The sequence below is a fragment of the Carettochelys insculpta genome, chromosome 15 (genome assembly GCF_033958435.1).
Source record: "Carettochelys insculpta isolate YL-2023 chromosome 15, ASM3395843v1, whole genome shotgun sequence".
NCBI lineage: Eukaryota > Metazoa > Chordata > Testudines > Carettochelyidae > Carettochelys > Carettochelys insculpta.
The window spans coordinates 13,405,415-13,430,019 of NC_134151.1; the positions used below are offsets into that span (position 1 = coordinate 13,405,415).

At 42.6% G+C, this 24,605-nt stretch overlaps 1 protein-coding gene across 1 annotated transcript; it reads right to left on the bottom strand.

Moving 5' to 3' along the window:
• Positions 1-3,907: 3,907 nt before the first annotated feature.
• C1QTNF2 (C1q and TNF related 2) lies at positions 3,908-23,655 on the bottom strand. The gene is made up of 3 exons (XM_075009534.1): positions 23,434-23,655; positions 9,635-9,886; positions 3,908-8,166 (listed from the first exon to the last, which is right to left on the bottom strand). Exons 2-3 carry the CDS (start codon positions 9,876-9,878, stop codon positions 7,553-7,555), a joined length of 858 nt encoding a protein of 285 aa, XP_074865635.1. The 5' UTR covers positions 9,879-9,886; positions 23,434-23,655; the 3' UTR covers positions 3,908-7,552.
• Between the last annotated feature and the right edge of the window lie 950 nt (positions 23,656-24,605).

Below are 24,605 nucleotides of genomic sequence, written 5' to 3' on the forward strand. Positions count from 1 at the left end.
TCCCCATGGAAACTCGGTCTGCAGGCAGGCAGTCAGGCATCCCCTGTGAGATACACAGTGCCCAGTGTACAGAAAACCCTCGAGTTACGCGGGAGTTGCTTTCTTGCAACCTTCCCGTACCTCACATTTGTGCGCAAGTCAAGTGGGGACGGGAACCAGGCTACCACGTGGTTCCTGGGTCCCTGCCACTTGCGGGACCTGGGAAACTGAGCAGGTCAGCAGCCTTGGTCAGTTTCCTGGCTCCAGCCAGTGGAGGGGAGCTGGGAACCAGGGGCAGCCTGTCGCCAGGGGCAGCTGGTGTCTGGCCTCCCCTCCAACTCCTTGGAGCCAGGAAACTGACCAAGGCTGCTGACCTGCTCGGTTTACCAGCTCTACAAGCCTAAGAGAGGTGGGACCCAGGCAGGCGCCTGGGTCTCAGCTCCCTGCCACTCTGGGAACCGGGAAATTGTTCCTGTCAGAGGCGCAGCACTCAGTCAGGCTGCTGCCCGACAGGAGCAGGAGATCGCTTGTCAGGGTTCGCAAGAGTCAGATTGCTGTCCATGACAGGACTGGTTTCCCCACTCCTGACAGTGACTGCAGTGTGACTTGCAGCTGCTGCTCCTGACAGGAGCGATTTCTTGCTCTTGTAAGGGCCGGAAGTCACATGAACCTGTGACACATGCAACTTGGTTGGTATCTCAAGGGTTTACTGTACACACATGGCTAGACAGAGAGAGAAGCAGCTGTTATCCCCTGCATGACAGGAACCTAGGACATTCATCTCCTGATTACCTGCCTTAAGTACGTATTTTTTAGTGTAGCTACACAACTCCTTAGGTATTAACCATCCATAAATTTCAGTCATTATGATGAGCAGTAGTCTAAACTGTTCATTGGTAGAAACTTCCCTTGTCACCATATAATAAGGGTTATGAATTATATTAAAATCAACAGAATTTATAATTTTTTGTATGCTATGATTCCCAACTTGGGGCAGTTTTCTATAGACTGCAGGTCAAAGTAAGCAACCTGGTAAGGGAAAGTCTGTCTCTCTCTCTCCAGGGTGAATTAGTCTGTTCCTCCATCTGTAAAATAGGAATAGTTTATTATTGGCTCCATTATAAAGTGCTTTGACATCTCCTGATGAAAATTGTTATATAATCAGGTGGACACTGTTATGTAGTTTCTTATACGGTGAGAAACACATCTAGGCACCTTCCATGCTAATAAAATCATATATAGCAGTGGTTCCCAGCCTGGGGTCCACAGCCTCCTGTTGGTCTGTGAAGGCATTGCAAGAGGTCTGTGAAAAAAATAGAAGATGAATAAAAATGATCATAGAAAATAAATTAAATAAATTGCAAAGTTACAATCAATAATTTTTAAATTAAATGTCTTCCAATAATGTTATTAATTGCTATCCAAATACCTATGCTTTGGTTTCCTTTTTCATTTAGTGTACATAGCAGCTAGAGTTGGCTTTGATGGGGGACCATGAACAGTGTAGAGGGGTGATTGGAGGTTGGTGAATAGTTTTCCAAGGGGTGGGGTAATTTGGGGTTTGCAGTAGTTAAAGGGATGGGAACCACTGATATAGATCTTTTGGCTTTCTGAGGTCAAAGGAGTGGGACTGCTCCACATTTCAGAAACACAGTGGGTGAGGTAATTTGTTACTGGTCCAGCTTCTGGTGGTGAGGGACACAAACTTTTGAATAGTCTGAAAAGGGTAGGAGTAGCCATGTTAGTCTGTGGCTTCACAATAAACAAGCAGTCCTGTAGCACTTTAAACACTAAAAAAATTAATAGGCATGAGCTTTCATGGGTAAGACAAACTTATTCAGATTATTATTCAGATATTTGTGAAGACTATTCTGTTTGTGAAGCTTTTGAATATAAACAGAGCTCTTCCTCAAGTTAGTTCTTTGTCACTCTTGCCAACTGAAGTTCGCTCTATAACCTTGTGACCAATATATTTACAGCAACACTACATACCATGCAGGTGAACACTAAGGCTGGGGCTTCTAGTCTTAGTGCAGAGTCCCACATCCTGGAAAATGGGGTTCTATCCCATTGCTGGAGTTTTACATTCAGGAAGTTGGGATTTATGCATCAGCCCCCGACTTCTAGGGAGCTGTGATTTGATGTACACCCTAGCAGAAATTGCAATTCACTGTATTATAATCCTTCAACTTTCTGCAAAGAAGACTAGTAGTTCTTGCAACCAATAAACAAATGCAACCATTGGTTTATTTCCAAACCTAGCTCCCAATAAAAAAAATACAAAAATATCATTTCCAAATAGAAATTCTACTAGGGAAGGGTGTGAATTCTAACACCTGGGGAAATGGGGTTCCATTCTTGCAGCTATAGCTGGTTAGGAAAACTCCATTTTTTATAGGAAATATAAAAGCCCTTAATTTCCTATCAATGTTTTGGCTTTTCTATTGGAAAAATGGGGGAGGGTGGTTTAAAGTTAAAAACAGATGAACAATTTTTGAAAACAGAACACCTTACTGAAAAATTTTCAGTTCCCACTCTGACATGCAGAAATGTTCAACCAGAATGAACACTCTTGTAAATATTCACATTGGTTGAAAAGTATTTATTTTTTACAAGATGTTTCAGAGGAAAGGTTTTGACCAGTTCTGTTTAAGACAATAGTCCCCAGCTGTTTTTATGCTAAAAGTTGAGCACACTGACTGATTGATTAATTAACTCTGCAAAACAAAAGGGATCTTACTATTGTTCAGCTGAGAGTTGGCTGCTACCATCCATCAGAAATTCTTTTCAGTATTACTCTATGTAGTCTGCTGAATGGGTACAAAAATAACACAACACTTGCCTAAATTGAAGCATGGGAGTAGATCTATTTTCATTTTCAGTGTCTTTATTAATGACTTGGATGAGGGGATGGATTGCACTCCTGGCAGATTTGCTCATGACACTAAGCTAGGGGGAGAGGTAGATACATTGGAGGGTAGAGATAGGGTCCAAAGTGACATAGACAAACTGGAGGATTGGGCCAAAATAAATCTGACGAGGTTCAGCAAGGACATGTGCAGAGTCCTGAACCTGGGACAGAAGAGTCCCAAGCCTTGTTACAAGCTGGGGACCAAATGGTGAAGTAGAAATGCAGTAGAGAAGGAACTGGGGGTTACAGTGGATTTGATGCTGGATATGAGTCAGCAGTGTGTCCTTTTAGCCAAGAAGGCTAATGAAATATTGGGATGCATTAGGAGGAGCATTTACAGCAGATCTAAAAAAGTTATTATTCTACTTTATTCAGCACTGTGAGATCATATCTGGAGTATGGCATCCAGTTCTGGGTGCACCCCCTCCCCGCCCATCCCAATATAGAAAGTATGCGGATGCATTGAAAAGGGTCCAGTGGAGATCAATGAAAATGATTAGGGGGCGGGAGCACATGACGTATGAGGAGAGGCTCAGGGATTTGGGCTTATTTAGTTGGCAGAAGAGAAGAGTGAGGGATGATTTGATAGCAGCCTTCAACTTTAACTTCCTGAAGGGAAGTGGAGAGGGGCTGTTCTCAGTAGTAAGATGGGAAAGCAAGGAGTGATGGTCTCAAGTTACAGTGTGGGATAGGAAAACTGTTTCGTTAGAAGGGTGGTGAAGCGCTGGAATGTGTTACCTACAGAGGTGGTGGAAACTCCATCCCTAGAGATTTTTAAGTCCCGTCTTGACAAAGTCCTGGCTGGGATGATTTAGTTAGGGTTGATCCTGCTTTGGGCAGAGCGCTAGACTCAATGATCTCCTGAGGGCTCTTCCAGCCCTAGGATTCTATGATTCTATGAAACAAAGTGTTTTTCTGATCTCAAAAGAGTAGCCATGCTCTCAGGTCAATATGTCACTCAGATCCAATAATCATGCTCATGCCAATCCTTTAGAATCTAAAAGTTTATTTATTTCTGTAGACATCTTGACACACTTTGTATAAATTTGTTGCAATTATATAACAGTGGTAGCAACAATGATCTTCATGGTCATATATTAATTCAATAACATCACACTGCTATTTGGGAAAAAAACATCCCAGTTTGGATCTTTGTGAAGAGTCTTGTTTTCCTAAAGATGTGGACATCAAGTGCCATCCCTAATCAATTCACATTGATATCTGTGAAGCATTCCTAGTGATCCACCAACACTTGCATAACCACAGTGTTGCCTGTGCTTAGCTTATAGTATTAGAACTAGGGCAGATATAAGGAAGCCGTGATAGTTTGGCTAATTGAGGCCTAGAAGAATCTATGCTTACCTTCTTTCCTGTCAGCAGAAACGCAAGGGGCCTGCCCAGTAAGTAGGGCATGAGGGGGGAAAGCTTGGGCAAATTATCTTTTTATAAGTAGGTTTAAGGTCAGGTCAGTAATGGTGCGTCATTTCAGTCTGGGCCATCTAAAAATACCTCTCAAATAGCAAAATACGCCCAAACCTTCTCTCACTTACGGGAAAGAATAAAAGGTCACCCGATATATTCAGGTAAAAGGGCTAAGATGGGAATTTCCCTTTTAAACTCTGTTTTGAGAAAAACAGGATGAATAGAAAAGGTCATCATACATACAGGGGTCTCCGTAGGTATTCAAGATTCAATTATGTCAGACCCTAATTTAGTCAACACGAGGGAAAAAGGGTGCAAAACAATCCTTTGGGAGAACAGAAGGGCACGTAACGCACGCCCAACGCAACGCGTGTGAAGCTGTGCCAGATGGATCCGCACCAACGGGGGTGCCTATCACCCCAACTCTCTCTCTCTTCTTGTTATGTCCTACTCTTGTTATTTCTTAGAACTCTTAGCTAACTTCTTCCTTTTCTGAACCACTGCAATAACTCCCTTTTGACAGGTGGAAGTGAGCTGGTCCCTGCTTCTAAAGAGTTCAAAAGAAGTCAGTGAGTATTGCATCCTGTTTGCTAGACATAGGATAAAACCGTAAGATTAATCAGTAAAACAATAGGTATTGCTTAGTAATATTGTTAAGTAAGATCTTTGATTGTAATCTGAGTACTAACCGCGATATATTTTTATTGTAGTGTCTTGGCTAAGTGCTGCATATGTATTATTATACTATTAAATAAAGCATAGGTATTGTTAAGATCATTGTCTGTGTTGTGACTGGGAATCCCGAAAACTCACCTCTGGCTTTGGCCTCAGATCTCACTGTTAACTCGGGGGAGGTGCGAACCTATAATCTTTAACTTTAAGTCAGATTGGCGAGCTTTCCCAAATTTATATACCTACATATCTTGCTACCTTTCGCCCGGGTCAACAACAGGAAAGCAATCCCTGTTGATGTTCTCTGTGGCTAGATAGTCTGGTACAGTCCTTCACTCGAAGTTAAAAGTACCCTTCTCTACTAGGTCTGAGTGCAGGAAATCTGGTAGTATTTACCAAGCAATCTATATGGTAGACTACAAATGCTTCAGAAGAAAAAGGGTTTCTAATATTTTATTGCAGGATTGAGTATTTAGGTGAAAAATGAGTGTGCATTTTCTTAGGTCTTGTTTCATAATACACATGCAATATGTGCTAGACATCTTATAAGCCTTATACTTTTTCAGCCTGAGTTTAAATAACATTAGAGAAATAAGAAATGAAATGATTCTTCTTTAATGTGGAAGGGGTGAAGCTCATTTCCTCTCAGGGGATCCTATTAATTATGGTCCATGAATCTGGTTTCTGGGTCAGTGTCTGGAGTTGCATACCAGTCTAAAAATTCTTTCTAACTGGGAAACTTTACTATAACACCAAGATCATTCCAGCAGTGTTTGAATTCAGTTTTACTTTTTAAGCAGGCAGTTACGGTAGTTAACTGTCATGCAAATATTTTGTCTTGTAAAAGTAGCAAAAACCTTACAAACCTTGTGGGATTTCCTTTCAACACATGAGAATTAAAACAACTGGAATGTCATATGAATTTTCGTCTAGAGTGACGAAATAAAGGAGACCAAAGAAATGACTGGGGAGACATGAACACACGTGAGAAAAGAATTTGGCCCGGAGACAGGGCTCAGAGACATATTGCAGCAACTTTATACCAGGATTGCTTTGGACTCTGCTACAGTACTTCTAGTATAAAAGAGCAATACCAGCTGATGTGCTTACAGGTAAAGGAAGAGTGCTCAAAGAACTTCTGTTATAACTCTTGACCTTTTTATCACCAATACAAAGCTGAATGTAGTTGATTCTGGAGCATCAGTAATATTTCATCTTGGCACAGATTAGAATCTCACTGGGCCATTTGGCCCTTGTAGCCTTGAGATGTGACACTTGGATCCAGCTCCAAATACCAACTTGACAAATACTTGGGTGGAATCCGATCCAGAATTGTAATTCAGGTCTGTTTTAAAATCTGATTTTGTGCCTATTGGATGCATTCTGAAAGATACGGAGTGCCATTAATACCCATTAAATGGGAGCTGAGAGGAGCCAGCTTCTTACAGAAAACTGTACCATTGTTTGTGAAGGGGCTAAGAGGAGGTCTTTGTATCAGTTCTGTTTTGGCTAGATTGCTTTGCCTATTAATAATGGGTGTATGAAGCTGCTGTTTGAATCTTAACTGAGAACTGCCCTGATTACAACTTTGACCTTGCATTAATGAAAACCTTTTCTGCAGAGGAGTATCTGTTGGTTCTAATAGCAACAATGTTTCCAATTCAAGACTGCAGAAAATAAACCTTGGCTTATTTTTTGTAAGTGAAAAATAAAATTACAAATTCTGCTTTGGTGTTAAAGTTATACAGGTTGAACCTCCCTAGTCCGGCACCTTGGGACATGACTGATGCTGAGTGAGAGAATTTGCTGGACCACGGGAGGTCAATGTCGTCTAGCAGCATTACCAATACTTCCACTGCTTCCTAGGCTCTTAGCAGAGGTTTTGGGGGTAAATTACAGCTAAACAACAGCACAGAAAACAGAGCTAGGACTGTTGGCCATAAACAAACTTTATGGGACCACTGAAAACTTGGCCGTGTCTCAGAGAAGTGGCTGTCCAGCTAACTAAAATCATGTTGGATTCCGGATACTGCCAGATGAGAGAATGTGGGACTAAAGAGGTTCAATCTGTGGTAATACAATTATAGCATATTTGTTTGGTAGAGTAAAATATAACAGACAACTCCAAGGCCTGCTAAAAAAGTCATTAAGGGTATTTAAAGTGGTCCCACTGATCCTATGACTTTTTGTTTTACTGTAGCACCTCAGAGACCATTATGCTAGCTAGGGCTGTACAATCATGGTGGGAAACACCCAAAACCAAGTTATAATTGGTCCCCAACTCCAAGTAAATTGTATGCTGAGTATCTTCCCTTTATTGCTAGGTAAAGTTTATAGGAAAGCACAGCAACTAAAGAGCTTGTGCTAAAAATTAAATGACACTGAAATACACTGCTTCAGTGGTATGGGAGACTTCTAACTAACCAATGCAGTCTTACAACTTTAAGAATGCAGAGACCTCTGATTATCTCCCCCACCCTCAAACACACACACACGCACACACATGTACAGCTGTACTTTTCTCTTATATGTTTTCAAAGTTAGTTCCTATTTTTTGACAGTCTCCTCCTATATTTCATTGAGATAATCCTGGTCAGCATAGATCAGAAAACCAGTAAATAAGCTGTCTGTCCAGTAAGGATCATAAAAGAGCCCGTTTTGTTCCGAATAGAAGATCTGCAACCACACCTCATCGTCCTGCTTCAGGGAAATAATAGTTGATCCAGACGCTACATCATGGTTACCAGTGTTGGCATCAAAAGTCTTTATTCGGTATTGCCCATTGTGGACCAACCCAATGGCCAAGTGTTTATTGGCTAAAGTGATATCATAAGTGAAGTAGTAAATACCAGGAATGCTGCATATAAATTTCCCACTGGAAGCATTGTAGTGTCCTCCTTCATTCATGAGGATCTTGTCAAATTTGATGGGCAGCCTCTCTCTTGGGTAGCTTTTGGTGACTGCAACTGAAAAGGCAGATTTGGCTTTTTTGACATCACAGCTGCATGGTCCTGGCATTCCAGTATCACCCTTTTTCCCTTTGGGTCCTTTCTTTCCTTGTGCTCCACTTTTTCCATGATTCCCCTTAATGCCCTTTGGACCTCGTGGACCTGCTTTGCCAATGGCACCTGCTTTCCCCTTTGGTCCTAGTTTGCCTGGGTTTCCTGTTCTGCCCTGGGGACCTAGAAGACAAATTGTCATTAGTGAGATTTTTAGTGAAACATGATCAGGTGTGAATGTGGTAGTGTCATTATGACACTAAATTATCATATGGGTAGAAACCACCAAGGAACCCTGTCTACACGGGGTCCTAATGAAATAACGCACAGATTTGGATGAGTGCTGTGATCGATCAATCATATTGCCTTTTCCAACACGAACATTCATAACCCTGTCTCATTTGCGTTTTGCAACAAATTTAAATTAATACTGCTGGAAAGGTGCAATGTGAGACTGCAGTGTTAGAAAGTAACTTCCAACATTAATTCAAGGACAATCGTGATAGTAATAGTGCAAGATGCCCACACACCACCCTATCTTGATGTCCCAATCCTCAGTTGCAGGAATCACCTGAAAGAGTAGGAAAAGAGTTCATTTCCCTTTGACATTTCTACTGAAACTTCCAGTCAATACTGATTTTTGTGGGTGTTTCTGAGAGACCTAGATGTTTGTTTAAGGAAATGGGATATAAACCTCCAAACACCTTTTGGGGATGTTTACATGTACTGGGTCCTTCAGCAGAGCAGGCCTAGAGAACACCTATCTGGTGTTAGGAAGAAGGGCTTTCAAAAACTGGGGGGATCCTTTTGGAAGGTCCAGTCTCCACGGGCGGCGCGCGATTCGAAAAGCCACACTTTCGAATCGCTGCGGCCGCCATTATTTAATGAGGAGCTGCATACTCATTGCAGCGCCTCATTAGCATCTTTCGAAACCGCTCATTAACATGCCCCTTTTGAAAGGAAGGGGCATGTGTAGACACAGGGTAGAGGTTTTTAAGAAAGGTTGGACAAATCATGGGTGGTCCTACTGCAGTATAGGGTCCTAGGACTTGATGACTTTTTGAAGTCCCTCTCAGCTCCCTCTCAGCCCTATGTTTCTATAAGAAGAGTCCTGCTGTGCCTAATTTAAGACAGAAGTCAACATGTGGGTGTGAGGTTAGGAAGAAAGTTAGGAAAGAAGGAAAGGGACAGTGGGGGAGAAGAATCTGGCCTTTATTACCACAGTACTGAATATCTTGCAATCTAATGTACTGATCCTCACTGCATACCTCTGAGGTCAGGTACTGCTATTGTCCCCATTTTACAGATGGGGAACTGAGGCAAATAGAGTCTAGGAGTCTTGCCCAAGATCACAGAGGAAGAGACCAATGAGAGCTGTGATTGCCTGGCACGTGCAGAGGCACAGGTAAATATAGAAGTGGGGGCCCACCAGGGACTAACCCTGGTGGACCAGATTCAGCCTGCAGGCAATTATCTGCCTACTCCTGTTCTAGACAGGTGGGAAACTTTAGGTGAAACTCAGACCTGGGACAGAGGCCCAAGTGAGGTTTTTGAGAGCAGTGGTTCTGGATCTCCCTGTTTTCTGAACCTATGCTCTTTACCAGGATAATCTGAGGTGTTAGAAAAGTTCTAAGAGGCAGTATTCTCTTACCTTCCTCTCCATGCTCTCCTTTCTCCCCGTCCTCTCCATCTTTTCCATCTTTCCCTGGAAATCCCATTCTCCCAATTGTCCCTGGAGGTCCTGGTGCTCCAGGGGGGCCAGGAGGGCCTTGTGGACCTGGCATGCTGCATATGAGTTCATGGGAGCCTTTCTGAAATTCTCCTTTCACAAAGCCACTGAGAAGGTGATTAGCCATACAGGGCATGGTCCAGATGAGCAGAACCACAGTGATCATAATGAAACCTGTTATAATGAAACAGAGCAGTTTACTGACATGGCAGGCTAGCATATGCACAAAATTTTTCTTATCCACCTTGGGGTCAGGACAGAAGAGTCAGTGTTTCACATTCCTCCTTAACTTTTGGGGCTAGCTGTGTTGTTTTAATGATTGACGGAGTAAACTGAACCACTCCATTTGAATCTGGGATCCTCTGTATTGATGTTCACATTTCACCCCATATCTACACATCTACTTTCCTCTTCCTCACAGTGAGAATGCTCCTAGTTTGACACCTCTCTCTTCTCTTATGACCTCTGCATTGAAATGTACCAGACACTTGAACTTTATCTTCTCCAAATTGTGCTTTGCCAATCTGGTTACCAGAAATAAAGGGGAGAGAAGCAAACAGGTGGGAAAGCTGGGTTTAAGGATAACAAAAAGGGCCTTTGCTTTCTTATATCTCTTTCTTTCTCCCTTTTTTCTCCCTGTTTGTCACTGTTTTCCCAACTCCTATCATTTTTATCTTCCTCTTTCTTTGCTGTTTCTTCATTTTATTCTTGGTCCCTGACGGCTGTGAAATGCAAAGTAGCAGTGATGCAGAAGACTATAGGTAGTGATTTGCTGTGTATTAACAGAGCTAGTATTCTTATTATTCAGGGATGTAAAGATGTAACTCGTGAATACTCCAAGCAATTCCTGAATTATCAGCAACTCATATCAAGAGTGGTTGAGAACTCTACCTACTTTCACTAGAACAGGGATGAGCAAACTTTTTACATTGGGCCCCACTTTTCATCCCTGCAATTATCAGCCCCCCAGCCACCTGTCTATTGTAATCCAAACCAATGGAAATTTTGGTTTTGTTCATATGAAGAAAAAAAACCTTTCAGCACATTTAAGAAAATAAGTATGTAGAATATAAAAACTTTATTAATTGGTATATAAATCTGAATACATACCCATAAAAGCAGTAACATATTTCAACATTTTAATGAGATGAATGAGCCTGAGATGTAGCAGCCAATCATGTTGTGCCCCCTTTCAAAATTTCATGCCCCCTGTTTGCTCACCCCTGCCCTAGAAAGCTGGCTTTTGAGATCCACTTACTTCCATATCTGCCAAAATCTCAGCTAAGATTTTTTACTTGCTTTTCCTCAAAGATTACAAATTCAACATCAACCTGTCTTGAGACTTGTTGAGCAAAGATGTCCATCTGCTCTTCTGGTTCCTAATCTTGTCTCCATCAATTCCAGTCCATAGCAAACAGCACACTCTGCAGCTTAAATAACACACATAAGAATCTCTCTAACTCTGAATATGGGCTGCAGCTGTCATCTCGCAGCTGTCAGAGCTGGCAGGAGATCATTGACATTCTTCAATACTTTATCCTCTGCCTCTTCATTTCCCCCTCCAGGACCCTCCTCTCACTTTGCCTCCTTTATGTTCTCATCCCCTGATGTTTTCCTAACCTCACACCAAGTCAGCTAATTTTCCTCGGCTCATTTTCCCTCCCACTGGTTTTTGTGCTGCTGTGGTGTTTGGTTAAGAATTCTAAGCCAAACCTCACTGAAACTGAAAATGTGTACAGCTAACTAAAATCCAAATTTTGTGTCTGTTTCCTCCTTCCCTCTCCTGGACTGCTCCACTGAAGCCAGGTCTATATTAGACTAAAAAGTCAATCTAAGATATGCAATTCCAACTGCAATTGCATAGCTGAAGTCGATGTATCCTAGATTGATTTTTCTGGCTGTCCACACAGAGGGAGGTTTTTGGGAGAGTTTCTCCCATCAACCTCCCTTACTCCTCATGACAGTGAGGAATATCAAGGACAACTGGGGAGCCCTGATGGTTCAACTGAGCGCATCCCCAAAAGGCACACTAAACCAAAGCCCAGAAGATTGACCCTGAAGGAGTTGATCTTCCAGTAAATGTAAATGTAGCTTAAGACTGCTCTTAGTTTATCCCCAGTAATCCCATTCACTTCCATGGTGTTTCATGGAATTTATCCCATTAGCATTTAAAATAAACTGATTTAAATATCAAAAAAATAAAAATATTTACTGATATACAAATGGTTTCAGAGTATTCCAGGTTCTGATAGGCTTTAAACCTATCCCGTGATACCACTCACAGAGTGAGCAGCAAAGTATGAATGAGGGTGACAGAAGAGGGATCTAATGATATAAATTAGAAACAAAATTACAACAATATTTGAATTGGGGTATCCTCTGATCTTGTGAGGTGCAGAATGAAGGTACTGAGCACCTTATAGGCCTGACTCCTTCATAGTGCTTATATTGCCCTCAGTAAAATTCGGTGTGCATGAAAAAAGATGGAATCTGAATTTCAGAAGTGGAAGAAAACAAACTTTTATAAAACATAACAGCTTATCTGCTTGGAGAAATCTAACTGTATAGCCATTGCAAATAAGCTCCCCAGAATTCTATTCTAGAATAAAAGAGATTTTTCTGGGATAATTACTCTGTGCACAAAGAACTTAGAACACTGATGGATACATATTTAATTTTAGGTATGTGTATGCCCCCGACTGCCAGAACACCTGAGTGTCTCACAATCTTTAAGGTATTTTCCTCAAAACACCCCTGTTAGCTCCATTTTCCAAATGGGGGACTGAGGCTCTAAGAGGCTAGAGCAGATCCTTAAAGGCATGTAGGTGCCTAGTTCCTGCTGAAGTAAAAGGGCCCAGGGCTCCCCACCATTGCTACCATAGCAGAGGTGACAGCCAGAGCCCTGGGCCCTTTAAATTGCCATTGGAGCACCGCTCCAGTATACTCTGGGTGTCTGTGAGGGCTGCCTGGAGGGTGGGAGGGGGACATGGTGCACCCTGGGGAGCACTGAGGACTGGTTGTTCACACTCCTGCCCCTCCCCCACATCTTGCTGAGAGGCCTGGCAAACTGTCAGCTCCCCTGACTGCCTTTGAGGAGCTGGGTGCAAACAACTTGTCCAAGGTCACACAGGAAGTCTGGTGGAGAAGAGATTCCAACCAAGGGTCCCAAATCTTAGGCTAGTGTCTTAATTGCTTGACATCCTTCTGATATGTTCTGCAAAGTATTTAAGCTGTGCAACTGTTGTGCTTCAGTGTCAGGCCTGACAATGGTAGGAGTCAAGGTGGACATTTGTATGGGGCCCCTTTGAACTGCCGTGGCAGTGCTGCTCCGTCACTTCATGCAGCTGTGAGAAAGTTGGGGGGACCAGTGCTGTAGTCTGGGTGGGAAACGCTGACTACCTTAGGCCCCATCCCTTCTGCCTCTGGTCCTGCTCCTTCTGGGACATAGAGCTGGGCCCCCCTCCCACCTTGCCATGGAGCTCATGGTGACTGTTGGCCCCACTATTCAGTGCAGACACTAATTACATGAACAGGAGTGGTTCTTCTGTCATAGTTAACCCACCTCCTTGAGCGGCAATAGCTAGGTGGACAGAAGAATTATTCTATCAACCTTTTGCTGTCTTTTCCTGGGTAGATTTAACCGTGTCACTTGGGTGTGCATTTTTCATACCCTGAGCAATGTAGCCAGGCTGACTGAACTTTTAAGTGTAGACCTGCCTGCATTTAAATAATGCCAGTTGAAGGTGAACATCCCATGGGAGATTCTAAATCAAAAAAACAGAGAGCCATCCCATCCAGGGAGGCTGCCCCAGACCCTGTGGTTTGGGAGGCTCCACAGGGTATGGACAGCAGTAACAGGGGGCTGCCTCACCTTACACCCGTCGCCTTGTCCCAACCAGGCTCACCACGTGGCATGAGCGACAGCCTGCTCAGCTACACCCTGGCCTTCTCTGTGGCAGCAGGAGGCCGTCTCTGCACCCAGCTGCCCATGAAGAAGCAGGGTTAGGTAGGCCAGAAGGGCACTGCAGAGCGGAGTAGGCTGCCACTCACACCACATGGTGAGTGCAGGGGAGGGAGGTGACCCCCTTCTTCTGCTGCTGCTGTTTGCTGCCTGTGCCCTATCCAAGGTAATCCCCGTATAGGCGGGGACTCAGGGGGCAGTCTGGGGGCAGAGTGGGGGGTTTCTCAGGGTCCTGCACCTGGGGCACAGATGGGGGTGTTTGCCCCATGGCCTGCTCCCTCACCCCAAGACAGCCCTGGATAAACACCATCATAATCTAAAACCAGAACATATGGTTTCATATGTTAATTTTAAACAAAGGCTCCACTTTTGAATAAATAAAACCTGCTAGAGGCTCCTGAACCAACCCACCAGATCACCCACTTATATCCTTCTTAAACCTGTGATGGAACTGATTTTGGACTGCATTTTGAGCAGTCACAGATCAAAACATTACAGTTTAGTCAGGACCTTTTTTTTGTGGAGATCGAATGAGTACTACAGGCTCTGGAGCCAAGAGTCTGACTTGCTAAAAGCAGAACTGCTACTCTGTTCTGATTACTAACTACAGGCTGATAAAATACTAGACAAGTTAGAATTCTTTACCCATTTGTATTTCTGTGAAAACAGTTTTTAAGAAGTCCTGGGGTTTCCTTTCCTATTTTTATCATGAGTTTCTAAGAGCTCATGTGGTTCACTGAAACACAGGACCTACCCCCTTGTGCTTACCTCAGTCATCTCTATTTCTCTTGTGGGTTCTCTATGAATCTGACAGTATCATGTTGTAAGCATACTCCTATGGACATCAGAAATGAATGTGTATGTACAGGGACAATTTGCAAAAGTATGTAAACGTCTGTAAGATTTCCAGCAGAATCACTTGTTTAAATCTATATAGGGGAGAAGAGTTTGACCATCCTATAGTCACTTCCTACACTTTACTACATGCTTCTTGTCTCCTTCTGAGAGTACGTTGAATGTTACCAGCATGAAACTGGGAATGACCTACTTTCAGCATGGTGTTTACAAGGTGCAATCTCTGGTAATTGGGAGCTACATCACAGGCCTTCAGAATCCAGGATACCTCATTTTGATGCTGTTGCGAGGTGAGTCCCGCTCTTGGGCCCCAGACCTCCATCTGGGTACTGTGTTATGGGTTTGCCTGCCCTCACCAGTGTTCAGGCTTCTGTCCCTCAACTAGAAGGGCATTGAATAGGCACTCCCTGGTCTTCCTGGGCTGAATAAACAGTCTTTCCCAGACACTAGCAGATCTCTGAGGTTACCTAGGAAAGGGAGCCCAAGCACTTCTCGTACAAGCTCCTCACCTCCCCTGCTATCCCTGGTAACACAGATGTTCTCCTTATCAACTCTCTGTCTATGTCTACATTGCAGGGCTTTTTTTTTTGTTTGTTTGATTATTTGTTTGTTTTGATGTTACTTATTTCAACATTCTAATGTCGAAATAAGTAATGTTGGAAAATCACATTCCCCCAGTCACAGCATTACAAAACCAAGTGTTCTCATTTACAGCCATAGTTCACAGCCACAGCATTGTGACATGAGCCTTCCTGCGAGCCAGTAGCTGTGTTTTGTTCCTTTTCAATCTTGAAAGTCGGGGAGGCCACAAAAGTTGTTTGCAGAGTTGGAGTAGATATTTCAAGGGAATTAGCTTTGTTGGCTGTGTGAACGCTCTGGGGTATTTTAGAAAATAAAAGGGGGGGTTCAGGAAAGAAGAAGAAAATACCAAGTCCTCTGATTCTCTCCTTGGCTACGTCTACACGTGCCCCAAACTTCGAAATGGCCATGCAAATGGCTATTTCGAAGTTTACTAATGAAGCGCTGAAATGCATATTCAGCGCTTCATTAGCATGCGGGCGGCAGCAGCGCTTCGAAATTGACGCACCTTGCCGCCGCGCGGCGCGTCCAGACGGGGCTCCCATGAGCTCATGGGAATAAGGGGACTTCGAAATAGGCGGGGCCCTTTCGAAAAGGAGCCCCGTCTGGACGCGCCGCACGGCGGCAAGGCGCGTCAATTTCGAAGCGCTGCTGCCGCCCGCATGCTAATGAAGCGCTGAATATGCATTTCAGCGCTTCATTAGTAAACTTTGAAATGGCCATTTGCATGGCCATTTCGAAGTTTGGGGCACGTGTAGACATGGCCCTTATCTGTTATAATCTCCTCCCTGCTATCCAACCTCCTCTTTTTCCCTCCCCTCCATCTTGTGGTGGTGGTGGTGGGTGAGAGGCAGGGAAGGGGCATTTTAAAGATTCCAGGGCAGCCTGAAGTGTGAATCCTAATTGATTCATAGCTGCTTTAACAGGTCATCTGCTCCTTGCTGCCCTGAAGTAGTCCTGTCCTAATTAGCCAGGCCATTTCTACTTTGAAGCCACTTTTCTCCCCTTGTAATTTAGCCCTCTGGCCTGACCCCCATCATAGATGCCAATTTACCTCTGCTCCTTCCAAATCTCTAGTTATCTCACCTTTACCATTACAGATTATTAGCAGCAGAGAAGACAAGGGTGTTATCTAAGTCCTGTTGAAATTAGTGGTGGTTAGGTGCCTAAATATCTTTTGTTATTCGTACCTAATGAAGATTTTAAAAAATCTCACTTTAATATTCCTGAATTATGGTATTTCTTGCATTTAGAAGGTTAAATGGTTCATGATGCTTCAAGGACAATGAGAGAGGTGTACGTAAGAATATGCGGTACACATAAGAACATAATAACATTCTATCACTGGCCATCACCTACAGCCCTCAGCTAAAACCTCTCCCATGCATCATCAGTGATCTACAACCCATTCTGGACAGTGATCCCTTACTCTCACAGGCCTTGGGAGGCAGGCCAGCCCTCGCCTATAGACAGCCTGGCAATATGAAGCAAATTCAAGTCACGGGTGCTCTAATTAGGATCTATATGAAAAATTGAGATTATTATTAGAAGAATTGTGCAAAACACACATTTAATAGCCTTTCCTGCTTATGCTCTTTGAATGGGTGGGATTATGTATTATTATGTCCTCCAAGAGGCATGTAATTTCTTAGCTCAAATCCACTGGAAAAATATGCTACAAATTAACATTGAGTGTCCCATATTTTTTCAGTATATATAATTGAGAACATGTGCAAGAGTGAGAAACATAAAGCAGATCTCTGGAAAGAACTGAGTTCTTCAGCTAGTTTGATTATCTCATCGCTGCATTCTCTCTTGCTTTATATAGATCTAAGTTAATTTATGTCTGAATTAAAGGTGTTGGTTTAATAGTAATGGTGATTAAAACCACAAAACAGATATCACAGTGGGCAGATGAATAAAGAGACTGTGGCCTTCATTTGCCACTTGCAGAAAATGAGACTGGGGGAGGAGATGCATCCGTTATGTAAGGCATCTGCTGGTAGAATCTATCAGGAAAGAGATGGAAGAGCTATAGGGGAAGGTTGCCAAGCTGAGGAGCATTCATGACCATGGGGAATCCCTTGAGAGTATTCATGTGGAAACAGCTGAGGCTGAGGTAGCTATCCAGCTACAAAGCACTGCTTCTGTAGTGGTGTGCCAGGAGGAGATAGCTCTGTCACAGGGAGGACACTAGCAGCAGTTATTTGTGAAAGCAGGCAGTGCTCCACTGCCAATGCACCCACCATGGTGCTGGAGAACCATGACGCTGCCCTGGCAATGAGAGATGAGGCAGAGCAGGAGAAGCCATGTACCTCCAATGCAAGGAGGTCTGAAGCCATCACTCCCAGGAGGAAACATAGGGTAGTGATGTTGGAGACTCTCTTCTTAAGGGGATGGAGGCACCTATCTGTCACCCTCACATGGAGCTATGATGAGTGTGGGGAGTCCATATCCCAGACATTATGGAGGGATTGTCAAAGATCATCTGGCTCGCTGATTACTACCCCTGACTACACATCCATTTGAGCACCAATGATACTGGAAAGTATGAGCCTGAGCAGCTCAGAAGTGACTACTAGACTCTGGGAGTATGGATGAGGGAATTTGGAGCACAGGCAGTGGTCTCTTTGGTCCTCCCATTCAAAGTAGGGGCCCAGGCAGAGTCAGATGCATCCTGAAGGTAAATGCATAGCTTCAAAAATGATGTTGTCAGGCTTCGTTGATCATGGGATGCTGTTCCAGTAAGAAGGACTATTAAACAGAGATGTGGTCTTTCCATCGAGGAAGAGACAGAGAGTATTTGGACACAGACTGGTTAACCTAGTGAGGAGGGCTTTTAGACTGGATTCGATTGTCAGGGGAATCAAAGCCCACAGGTAATTAAAAAACATGGAGACCTGGCCAATAGGCCAGAAATAGGAAGGTGGGCATGGGCTGTAATAGCAGGGATAAAGGAGAGATGAGACAGAATGGGATGGGGGAGGGGAGGACAAAATCAAATCAGTGCCTTAGTTGTTTGTATACTAATCTTAGAAATATGGAGAATAAGTAGGAAGAACTCAAAATCCTAGTAAATAAACACAGCTACATAGTTGGCATCACAGACACTTGGCTGGATAATACACATGACTGGAACAGTGGTATGGAAGGCTACAGTTTGTTCAAGAAGGACAGGCGGGGAGAAAAGGGGAAGAGGTGTTGCCTTGTATGTTAAAAATGTATACACTCAGACTGAGGTCGAGATGGAAATAGGACAAAGATTTGTGGAGAATCTGATGGTAGGGATAAAAGGGGTAGAAAACAAGAGTGATGTCATGGTAGGCTTCTGATGCAAGACACCTAACCAAGAAGAAGTGGATGAGGCATTTTTTAAACAACTAATGAAATATTCTAAAGCACAGAAACTGATGGTGATAGGAGATGTGAAGTTTAGGAAGAAAGGTTTCTGTGGAAAAAGAATAGATGCCTATGGAATAGTAACAGAGAGATAGCTGTGCTAGTATATATACAATCAAAACAGAAAAGCGGTCCAGTAGCACTTTAAAGACTAACAAAACAATTTATTGGGTGATGAATTTTCGTGGGACAGACCCACTTCTTCAGATCTGAATAAGTGGGTCTCTCCCACGAAAGCTCGTCACCCAATAAATTATTTTGTTAGTGTTTAAAGTGCTACTGAACCGCTTTTTTGTTCAGATGCCTATGGAAGGATTCTTGAATGTACTTATGAAGTATCTGGTACTGGCAATTTTTGAAGAAGAGCTCCTGTACTAGGTGGACAATGGGCCTGATGCAGTTCTTGTGTCGCTATTGATTAGAATCTTAGGACTCCAGAACTCTACATTACATCTCAGTGGCACAAAAGGGAAAAAATCAAAATCACAAGAGTAGAAGTGACAAATGTGTTCAATGGAAAACTTTAAAAAATCTTAAAGTATGCCTCTTTAAGATTAGGATTACTTACCAGTTCTCTCTCTCTCAACTTCAAAAAGCATATTGGAGCCAGACCAACACATGTCCCTGGCCTCTCCAAACTACAGGCAATGGTCCCAGTAACAAAGGTCAGAAAGAAAAATTTTGGCATATCATAAGGTTTCAGTTATGATCTTACAGTTTGAACAACATTCCAAGGAGAATGTTTTCTATATTCAGAGTTTTGTTGAACATTTGATCAAAAATGTATCCCTTGCCTTGTGTGATAAAACTCAACAGTTCTATAGTGTTTGACAAACATGAAAAATGATCATTGCAAACTCTTTGAGGCAGGGTCTCTCTTTGTTCTGCGTTTGTATAATGGGATCCTGGTCTGTGATGATGACTACCAATTCTTCCTACAATATAGGTAATTAATTATAATGCTACTCTCATTACCTCTTTAATTTAGTAATGTCATTTTAATAGGCTGATATTTTTCGTGGAGAAAATGAAAAATGACTTGCCTAAGACTATGGAATGGGTCAGTGTCATAGCTCAAGTATTCCTGTTTTTAGTTGTGTGAGCAGACTGTCTTCTCTTAGCTTTAACATATATGTCATTTACAAGACCCCTGTTCATCAGAGAACCCTTTCAGCCCCAAATTTCCAGAAAATAAGTAATGCATTAACTGACTTATTTTGAAATTATGTATATATTCTTGTCTGCACGTATTTGTTATTGACAAGACTTTTCAGCTCACTTATTCAAAAAGAAAGGGAAAAACCCCCTCATATTCCCAGTGAAAATGGGAGCTAGAAATACAGCCTCTGCCTGTGCTCCTGACAGCTAGAGCACCTCCATTGTAACTGTTCACCCAACCCCTCTGACTCTAAAGCTAAGTCTACTCTAGAGGGTTTTGTAGACAAAATTGGGGTTTTGTTGACAAAATCTGGAGAGCATCCAGATTCCCAGGGTGTTCTGTTGTCCGTAAATAGGCAGCATGCAGCACTTTCATCAACAGTCTTATCTTGCTCCCCATGAGGCATAACACCTCTGTTGACAGAAAGCCAGTCTGGACGTTCTGTTGTCCCTCTGTTGGCAGAGGCTTTGTCTACATTAGAGAGTTTTGTTGACAGAAGGGGCCTTCTGTCGACATAACTCAGGGAGCGTCTACACACATATAAACCCTTATGTCAACAGAGTCTCGACAGAACTCTGCGTATGTCTCGACAGTGTTGTCCCTCAAAAATTTGAGGCATACCACTCTGTTGACAGAAGTACAGTGTAGACACTTCTGTGAACAGAGAGGGCTTCCACTTCACTGGGCAGCCCTGTTTGCAGAGTTTCCGGTCAGCTGTTCTCTCAACAGAGGGCAGGCAGTCTGGCTGCTCTCTGTCAACAGAGCAGATTGCTCTGTTGATCTGCTTTTGTGTATAGGTGCGCTCCGTCAACAGAGGTTTTGGCAACAGATGCTTCTAGTGTAGAAGTAGGCAGACAGAGCTTCCGGGACACTGGGCAGGCCTGTCTGCTGTGCTTCTGGTTGGCCATTTTGTCAAGAGAGCAGCCTGGCAATCCAGCTGCTCTCTGTCAACAGAGCAGATGCAAAGAACCCTCTGCTTTGCACTCTGGATGCAATCTGTCAACAGAAGTTTTGTTGGAAACAAAACTTCCGTCAATGGACCACTTTAGTCTTGACATAGCCTAAGGGGTTTTTTTGTGAACTACACATGGAGTGAGGATGGGTCAGGGCTCCCTCTCCCCTTACCCTATTAGTACATAGCTGGATCTCTGGGAGTCACTGAAGCCAGGAGGCCAGTGCAGCAGTGGGAACACATGGTCCCTGTATGTCCCCTATTATCTGACAGATTTTGGAGGGTGGAGAAGAACCTCAGTTCCCTGTCCGCCAAGGGATGATACAGGGGAATCTCCATGAGGAAACAAACCATGGGGGAGATTTCTTTGCAGAAAGTCCCTCTCAAAGGCAAACATGCAGCAGTTTGCATTGTCTGATATGGCTCTGTATGTAACATGCTTGTTGCTTGAGAACTATTGAATTCTGCCTTCCTACCTTACTGAAGTCCATCAACACAACCCTTCCTGGAAAAGTGTCTATGTTATAATGAAATGCAACTTTTATGACACTAGAGTGACCCCATGGCTCTGAAAACTGGGCAATCCCCTAATCATAGTTACTTCTCCCTATCTGCCATCTAACCACCATTTGCAGGCCTCATGTGTCCTCCCCCTTGTGTCATTGCTTTCAGTGCAACCTCACGGCTGCTTGCCCCTGCAACTAGGTTCAAATCTACAGGGGACAGGGTAAAGCTAAGTAGGGTATTGCTTTCCTTAGGGTAGGGAGAGATGGCAGTGGAGGCTCTTTCTCCCCCCATCCCTCCCTTCCTAAATAGCTTAAATGCTCCTGTTTGTAACTAACCCAGTCAGTGGGATTTGAACCTTAAACCTGCCGCACTAAAAATGCATTTTTATCATGTCAGCTAAAAGAGAAATTCCTCATGTAGATTCTGTGGAAGACTCATAAACCCTCTAATGTGGACCAACCCTTTGAAGGAGACCTAAACCGATACTGTCTTGGCATGATTTCATAGAATCCTTGGGCTGGAGGAGATCTCAGGAGATCCTAGAGTTCAGTCCCATGACCAAAGCATGATCAACCCTAACTAAATCACCCGAGTCAGGACTTTGACAAGCCCAGACTTACAAACCTCTAGGGATGTAGATTCCACCACCTAGGTAACACATTCCAGTGCTTCACCACAATCCTAGTTTCATACGTACCCACATCTCTGTACCCTAATGCAAGCATTTTCTGTATGCCTATCATAACAATTGTCCTGGATTAATCACTTTTAAACTCTAGCCATCCTCCTTGGTCTATATCTACAGTCTTAAAAAAGGCAAAAGCCGTCCTCCTAGCCCAAAATCTTATTCACAATGAGATTCCAAAATAATTTCACAGTTAGGATGTCAGATAGTGCAAATATAAGTTAAATTTAAAAAGAGGAAGGGAAAGCTGGATCTGGACAAGGAAAAGTTTTGGGAAGGACCCCAAGAATGAACTATGGAAGAATGGCTGGAAGAAGATTCTTTTTGTTGTAATGTATTGTAGGATGCATTCTCTATGGCAATTCAGCTGCCTTGGAAATGTAAAATCAGAATGAAATCCTAGAGAGTTTTATCTGAGTAGGACGGTAGCTTTGTGGTAACAATGGTTATTTTCCTTCACGGAGGCTAATAAGGACAAGTTGGAGGTGGGACTCTTTGATGGGAGTGGATGTGAGTAACTGACAAGTTACAAATGAGGCTAAAAATATTGGGTGTTTTGTATTGCCTGAGTATTGATTATAAACTTTGACCATGCATTTATAAACTGATGTTTGTTTAAATTATATTTCCTCCCTGGGGCCTTATAACCTTATAGTGTTTTCTAACAGATTTGTCAGTCAAAAGGTTACCTCTATCATTGCACTCCAATGTTGCCCATAAATATTTGAACATCTGTTAAATAAAACAGAAACTTCCCCATCCCAGATTTTTGCAATATAATTCAAAAGGTCCTAATTTTCATAATCATTTTAAGAAAATTAGGATCCTTTGAATTACACTGCAAGATTAATCAATTATATTTTATTATCATTCTTATTACGGGCCATTCTAATAAAGTATCACCCTAATGATAGCAGCAAGGCACTTATGCACACAAAACTAAACAAAGGTGCACTATTAGTAACTAACATGGTATGTTTAAAATGGATGCATTTAATCACTTGTGTAACTCTGTGAAAGTCAACAGAGTTACATCAGGTGTGCATCTGGCCCATCATCTCTTGCTAGGCAAAGTGCTGATAATGTCACATTTCATAAAAAGAACAGCATCTCTTACCCTTCAGGTCGCATTACTTTCTCTGCCATTAAACAATCAGCTGATGCCTATGGCAATTCCTCAGTAGCTTTGTGTAGAAAACTTTGCTATACAAGCAATGAAGGGTCCTGTGGCACCTTATAGACTAACAGAAAAGTTTTGAGCATGAGCTTTCATGAGCACAGACTCAAGCTCATGCTCAAAACTTTTCTGTTAGTCTATAAGGTGCCACAGGACCCTTCGTTGCTGTTACAGATCCAGACTAACACGGCTACCCCTCCGATATTTGCTATACAAGTAACCAGTTAAAGAATGGAGAAAAAGATTGCAGTTAAAACTACCAAGGCATGGTGAGCCCAGAAACTCTGATAAGCATTTTCCTACTGGACTATTTCTTTTAATTCAAGACTGGTGCCATTAAGGATTCCTTGTGTGCCTGGGAAATCTGAGTGCTCAGTAATTTAGACTTTACATATGAAGTATTTCAAAGTTAAAGTTAAAAAAGCCAGGGAAAGGAAATCTACTTACCAGGACTAAACTCGTCAGTAATATCTTGACCTGCACTGGAAAACCTACTGAATCTTGAGCAGATGTTTAACTGCAGATTGTCACACAGTTTAGCATGAATCCCAGTTATTTCTGCAGACAACTTCTTTTCTTAGGGCAGCTTGAAATTTCAAGTCCTCAAACTGCGTTTTAAAAAGTTTATTCCTTTTTCTTCTATTCCCAGCTTCCTGCAGCAGCTCCAGGTTTTGTCTCAGTGTTTCCAAAGGCATATTTTTATTATTGTGTAATGGGTTTGAGCCTCTTCCTTGTGTCACGTGATATGGGAAGAAAAATGTGCACACATATGGCTGTAAAGCTCTTAATGTTTAGGATTCTCCTCATCTCCCACTCATTCTTCTCTCTGTTTCTCCTTTACAGACTGGTGGAAAAGGTTCAGACCTTGACTGATTCATGGATAAATGGTTGAGAGTTTGCCTGCAGCAGTCTGTTTGTGCAAAGAATGTTTGTAGGGAGACAGATTAGTTTAGATTAATCCAAGGGGGAAAAAATGGTGATTGATTCTTAACTGAGCACATTGGCAAGAGAGGAAGATCTTATCTTAGGGACTGAAAGTCTGTTATCAGTTTTGAAGGACTTAAGCAAATAGATGGAAGGAGATAAGTCCCAATCCTGTAAGTGAAATAAATTCCATTGCCATCATTAATTACTGATACCATTGTTAACCAGCTTGTGCAACTCAACAGCTTTACAAACCTTATTTAGTTGTGTAGCCTCATTTTCTTCTACTCCTCTGTGCAGCACATACATACATGCTGCAAGAACAATGACACTTTTTTATTTATTACTATATGGTATTTTAATATTTTGAAGTTGATATGTTGATGATAGCATTGGAATTTTCCTGTCAGGTCTCTATCTTTGAAAATTATAAAGCAAAAATAAACTATTTAAAGTAGTCACATGGAAAAGCAAATACAGAAACTATTTGGTGGATAAGGAAGAAAACCGTAACTGCAGTGTAGCAACCATAATTTATAGATCTCAAAATGCATTACAGAGGCTGAGCAAGTGCTGAATGGTAGTAGAATGTGCATTTGGCCATTTATAGGTCAAGTCCGGGAGGCTTCTGACTTGATTATCCCTCAGTGGAGGCAACATTCCCCTCGTGGTGGAGTCTGCTGTGCGCTCCATAA

What these genes read in the sequence shown, in the direction of transcription:
- C1QTNF2 (XM_075009534.1), bottom strand. Translation starts at nt 9,878, where the DNA reads ATGATCACTGTGGTTCTGCTCATCTGGACCATGCCCTGTATGGCTAAT. An exon ending in AGGAGAGCATGGAGAGGAAG is followed by an intron (nt 8,167 to 9,634) that starts GTAAGAGAATAC and finishes TTTGTCTTCTAG; the next exon opens with GTCCCCAGGGCAGAACAGGA.